Source organism: Carcharhinus amblyrhynchos, chromosome 10 (assembly GCF_965287045.1).
Source record: "Carcharhinus amblyrhynchos chromosome 10, sCarAmb.v2.hapA, whole genome shotgun sequence".
NCBI classification, from domain to species: Eukaryota; Metazoa; Chordata; class Chondrichthyes; order Carcharhiniformes; family Carcharhinidae; genus Carcharhinus; species Carcharhinus amblyrhynchos.
This window is the reverse complement of record NC_137333.1, coordinates 93,525,133-93,531,440: the sequence shown is the minus strand read 5'-3', so window position 1 is coordinate 93,531,440 and position 6,308 is coordinate 93,525,133. Positions and strand designations below refer to the sequence as shown.

At 47.2% G+C, this 6,308-nt stretch overlaps 1 protein-coding gene across 1 annotated transcript in view; it reads left to right on the top strand.

Annotated features, from left to right (window-relative positions):
• Positions 1 to 293: 293 nt before the first annotated feature.
• Positions 294 to 6,308, top strand: part of oca2 (oculocutaneous albinism II) — a 358,743-nt gene continuing 352,728 nt past the window's right edge. Inside the window, exon 1 of the mRNA XM_080197616.1 lies at positions 294 to 547. Coding sequence (XP_080053742.1) covers positions 294 to 547 — 254 coding nt within the window. The remainder of the gene's footprint in view (positions 548 to 6,308) is intronic.

Sequence of the window (6,308 nt, the reverse complement as noted above, 5' to 3'; positions counted from 1 at the left end):
GCCAGGGTGTAGAGAAAGATCAACTTAATGCAAGGTAGGTCCATTCAAAAGTCTGATGGCAGCAGAGAAGAAGCTGTACTTGAGTCGATTGGTACGTGACCTCAGACTTCAGTATCTTTTTCCCAGTGGAAGGAGAATGTCCAGGCTGCGTGGGGTCCTGAATTATGCTGACCGCTTTGCTGAGGCAGTGGGAAGTGTAGACAGAGTCAATGGATCGGAGTTGGGGGCCATTTGCCATTGACGATGTTCTCTTGTGTTTTAACAAAATGAATGTAGGTCCTCTCGTCACGAAGATGTTCTTGGACAACAAAAGCCAGATTGAGGTGGAGCTTACACAAAAGTCGGCGCACCCTCGCATGAGTTTGAATGGACGCATCAAACCATCAGCCGAGATGAGAGATTTCGGGGATCTGAAGCTTCTGCAAGGCTTTTGTGGAGTGTCTCCCAGTCAGGATGCAGAGCAGGGGCGCTATCAGAATGGAGCGGTGTCTCATGAGCGATACGTCCTACACTGCGAGGAATTCAGCCCAATTATTGAACAGGAGCGGTGAGTCCAATGCTGTGCTTATTGACATGGTAAAGCTGATTTATGAGGGTCGTTGGTATAATCGCCTCTGTCGTGACGACACATGGGGCCTTATCTCAAAGTTGGACAATTGGTTGTAAGGGAATCTCTTTATTCTCTACCCCGTTTTTATGTGATTGAAATGAATTATGTTAGTGCTAATGATTCTGATGGGAAGTAACAAACGGATAGAAAATACACGGATAAAGGTGGCATGGTGGCACAGTGGATGGCATTGCTGCCTCACAGCGCCAGGGACCCGAGTTCGATTCCAGCCTCAGGCGACTGTCTGTGTGAAGTTTGCACATTCTCTCTGTGCCTGCATGGGTTTCCTCTGGTTTCCTCCCACATTCCAAAGATGTGCAGGTTAGGTAGGTTGGCCATGCTCAAATGCCCCTTAGTGTCTAAAGATGTGTAGCCTTGAGAGATTAGCAGGGTACATACATGGGAAAGGGCCTCCTCCATCAGAGAGTTGGCACTGTAGGGATTCCACCCTGAAAATTTCCACCTGAATCATGTTGTCCAAGTGCACTGGTTCCTGAGGATATCTGGTCACTAGTCACTGGACCTGATTATAAATATGGGCTTGGGTTTTGCAGACAGACGGTTCCTGACCTGAACCAAGAATGGCGGCAAAATGTTGAGGCAGGGACATTGACGACATTTAAAAGGCATTTGGACAGATACATGGATAGGGAAGGTTCAGAGGGGTATGGGCCAAATGCTGCAAATGGGGTTAGCTTAGATGGGCTTTTTGATGGACATGGACCACTTTGGACCGAAGGGCCTGTCTCCATGCCATAGATTCTATGAGATGGACTTGGTAAAGTTTGAGTGGTACTGCTGCGGTATATGTAAGTTACTTTGAAACAATCAGTGCTGATGGCATAGTTTGGCTAATTGATATAGATGTGTCACTGAAACAGATAATGTGAGGGAAGAGACTTTCCACGTTCAATACTGGTGCTCAAAAGTCGGACCAAATCACCTCTGTGCCCACACTAGTAACCCCCGCCTACACCCAAACTCACGCAGACACGAGCTTAGACACACCACGTGGCAATGGTGGCATAGTGAGCGTGTTCTTCAGCTGATAACCAATGCTAGTTATTGGTAACGGTGACCATGAATCTACCATCTGACTCACCAATGTCCTTCTGGGAAGGATATCTGCCATCCTCAACTTGTCTAGCCGATAGGTGACTCCAGATCCATTGGATGATTTATGAAATGACCTCGCGTGCCACTCAGTTGTACTCAGGAAGTTGGCTCGGTGAAGGTCACTGAATGATGAATAAGGAATGCTTGGCCATGCCAGCAAACATCCCATGGGAACACACAACCCGTGGCTAAAATTGTTGGGAACTGGGCCAATTTCTCCATGACTTTGTGGTTCATGGTCCATTCGAGGGCACTCCCTCACTACCGCTGCTGGAGTGTCAGCCGAGACTTTGGTGCTCAAGTCCAGGAGTGGGACTTGAATCCACAACCTTGTGACCCAGAGGTGAACCATACCAACTGAGCCATGGCCAGCACATGTTCCTCCAAGACACACATCACCGACACAAAAGGTAATGGGGGCGATTCTCCCAAAAGTGGAAAAACTAGGAGGTTTACTAGGCTGATACCGGAGTTGAGGGGATTGAGCTATGAGGAGAGGCTGAATAAACTAGGCTTGTACTTGTTAGAGTTTAGAAGAATGAGGGGAGATCTCATTGAGATGTATAAGATGATGAATGGGATGGATAGGATAGAGGTGGAGAGACTCTTCCCGCTCAAAAAAGACAGTAGGACTAGGGGGCACAGCCTCAAGATAAAGGGGAGGCGGTTTAGAACGGAGTTGAGGAGGAACTTCTTCACTCAAAGGGTGGTGAATCTCTGGAATTCTCTGCCCGTTGAAGTGGTGGAGGCTGCCTCGCTAAATATTTTTAAGACGCGGGTTGATGGGTTCTTGATAAGAGAGGGGATTAAGGGTTATGGGGAGAGGGCGGGAAAGTGGAACTGAGCCACAACAGATCAGCCATGATCTTATTGAATGGCGGGGCAGGCTCGAAGGGCTAGATGGCCTACTCCTGCTCCTATTTCTTATGTTCTTATGTCACAACTGTTTTGTCAGTTCAGCTTCTCACTCGACTCTCCACACTCTGTGCACTGCAGAGGTTCCAGTCGTGAATCTAATTAAAAATCAAGGAGTGTGGGGCCTATTCTGTCAATCTCCCTGTTTGCTGGCCAGCCTGGGACCCCTGCAGCGCTGCCCCTCCAGCACCGCACCCCCCCCCCCACTGCCGCCCCCACAACAATTCCCGGGCCAGCCTTGACCACCGCGCCCCCCCCCCCCCCCCCTCCAGCCCCAGAGTGTCCTGATGTCCAGCCCACCACCCCCCCCTCCCCTCCAGCAATGGCGGTCAGACTCCACCCCCCCTCCTCCCCCCTCCCCAGCCCTCTCCAATTGCTGCTCTCCCTCCGTCCCAGACTGATCGCCAAACAGAATGGCAGTGGGACCCCCACCCCTACCAGCCCCGGCCCACAATAGGCCCGATGGGCAGTGCCAAGGTGCCACTTGGGCAGTGCCGGGGGGGCACAGGCTGGCCCTACCAAGGTGCCCATGTCCAGGGGGTACCACCCCCGCTGCCCGCCCTCCTGTTCCTTCGTCAGCTGAGTGGAAAGTTCTGATCGGAACTTTACACTGACCTGATGAAGGAACTGCATTCTGAAAGCTTGTGGGTTTACTATCAAATAAACTTGTCTAATTCCCTTTTAATTTTCTAAGTTTCTTTTTCACGGGGAGATATCTTTTCAAAATCAGAATATATTTAACCATTTTAAGCTGTAAGGGACCACCAAACATAGTGTTCTCGAGATAAAGAGAGAGCAAATTTATTAAACACTCATCTTGAGATAAATGAAAACCGCTCAAACGTTCAGCCCTCGTGTAATCATTTGGACACAGATGTACGCACTCACGTTGGTATCAGAAATAGAATCCAAATAAAAGAGAGTAAAATAATTTACGATTAAATGTACTTTGATTGTCTTTGATTTTAAATGCTGCGGCTGATTTAGGTTCGCTGGTTTCTTGGATGTGGTGATATGATACTGTGTGCAGTTTTGGTCTCCTTTTGAGAGGAAGGGTGTTCTTGCTCTCGAGGGAGTGCAGCAATGGTTTATCTGGCTGATTCCGGGGATGGCGGGACTGATGTATGAGGAGAGATTGACTAGGTTAGGATTATTTTCACTGGAGTTCAGACAAATGAGGGGGGGGGGGGATCTCATAGAGACTTACAAAATTCTAACAGGATTTGACAAGGTAGATGCAGGAAGGATGTTCCCGATGGTGATGGTGTCCAGAACCAGGGGTCACAGTCTGAGGATTCAGGGTAGACCATTTAGGATGGAGATGAGGAGACAGTTTTTCACCCAAAGAGTGGTGAACCTGTGGAATTCATTACCACAGAAAGTAGTCGATGCCAAAACATTGAACGTATTCAAGAGGCGGCTGGATATAGCACTTGGGGTGAATGGGATCAAAGGTTATGTGGAGAAAGCAGGATTAGACTATCGAGTTGGACAATCAGCCATGATCGTGATGAATGGCGGAGCAGGCTTGAAGGGCTGAATGGTCTCTTCCTGCTCCTAGCTTCTATGCTTCTATGATGCTGCAATTATTACGAGTTCATCGGTCGATTTTTGGTAGAGTTGGCTTCTCGAGCCATGCGACACTCTTATTCCAAAAGCGAGGGAGGGAGAGGGAGCAGCCTTCTGACTGTTTCCTGTGCGGAATATTTTCTTGATGCCGTCTGTGTCACTTGCAATCTCTTCCCGGTGGGTGGGCAGCCTTGACTTGAAATGCTTCACCCATTGTGTATCTCCAAGAAGATGTGGGTGTGTCTGTGTGTGGTGGCCACTGTTTCGATATCCAGTACTTATAATTTTTATGTATCTTCCTTAGATACTACTGGTTTTCAATTTGTGTCTGAATTATGAGAAATGTCTCTCTCTCTTCACACCCCTCTCCCCACCCCCACCATCCCGCAGGGTGATATTTTGGTTTCTCACCTTCACCTTGGAATGCAACCCTGTATTTTGGGCAGTTTGCTCTGTTTCAGTTCAAATTGGAAAATTACCAGCCTGTCGAAAGATTAAAAATTATGTTTTCAAACATAAAGTGGCATTGCCTCTGAACAGTGAGGAAATTTAAGGGGGAGTTAGACTGATTTTTAATCGATAATGGGTTGAAGGGTTATGGGGAGAAGGCAGGAAAATGGGGATGAGGAGCATATCAGCCATGTTCGAATGGCAGAGCAGACTCGATGGGCCAAATGGCCTAATTCTGCTCCTATATCTTATGAACTTGTGGATAGAAGATACCTTTTCTTTAGTTTGGTTTATTAGTTGCCTGTTAAGCAATGAATGGTTGATGCTGACTTTTAAAAAAAATTTATTATTGTCATAAGTAGGTTTACATTAACACTGCAATGAAGTTACTGTGAAAATGCCCTAGTCACCACACTTTGGCCCCTGTTCGGGTACACTGAGGGAGAATTTAGCATGGTCAATGCATCTAACCAGCAAGTCTTTTGGACTGTGGGAGGAAACTGGGGCACCCGGAGGAAACCCACGCAGACATGGGGAGAAGGTGCAGTCTACGGACAGACAGTGACCCGAGCCGGGAATCGAACTCGGTTCCCTGGTGTTGTGAGGCAGCAGTGCTAACCACTGTCACTGTGCTGCCTGATTTTAGTCTGTTTGTCACAGTAAAAGTGTTAAAATGTGAAAACGTCCCCTGCAATTCTTTATTGTGGTTGCTGAGAAATTTTAATAAAGCTAATGGTCTCCACGGGGATTGAAACAATATTTTAAATAACATTACTTCATTAAGCATTGTTATAACACAGCCAGTGCCATCACTATTGTGAAAATATATCCTGAGAATTACAATGAGGACTCATTATTACTCGTTGAAGATTAGATAAGCATAGGTGCAATTCATGGGCATCACAATGCCTCAGCTTTAGCTAGACTTTGCTTAATAACAAGATCCAAGATTAACAAAGCTAAGCGTGCAATTACAATTTGTAATGCACTGTGTCTTTGGAACAGGACAACAAGAGAATTAGCCCCTTGAGCCCGTTCTGCTATTCGATTTGATCTGTACCTCAATTCCATTCATCAACCTCTTGCTTCATATCCTTGGGGACATACCGATCTCAGTCCTGAACATTTCCACCGACCCATCATTCACACCTTTCAAGCGGGAGACAATTCCCGATCCTAACATATTCCTGACAGGTTTCAGCTATTCCTCGGAAGTGTGAATGTGAATTAGACGAGCTTTTCCTTTTGTGAGTCTTTTTTGTTGTAGTATGGCCTTTCTTTAGGATGGCCAGCTTTTGTCTGGAGACGACCGTGATTGTTGCTCTTGTGCCCTCTTGCCCTGCCACACTCTCAATGTCTTACCCTCTCGCCCTCCTGTCCTCTCACCCACCCGCCCTTTTGCCCACTCGCCCTTTTTTGCCCTCGTCGCCCTGTCATGATCTTCCCGCCCTCCCATGTCCTTTCTTCCTCTCTAGATCAGGACGAGGAAAAAGCATAGTTTTGTTTTACTAAATGAATCCTATGAGCCCAAAACGTTAGTGAACAAATAACATCTTTCAAATGTGTATTTCAACTGGACAGATCTTAAACCTGTCATCCGAGTTCTGGCTGCCCCACAGTTCTGGCCATTTTATATGTGTTCACCTGG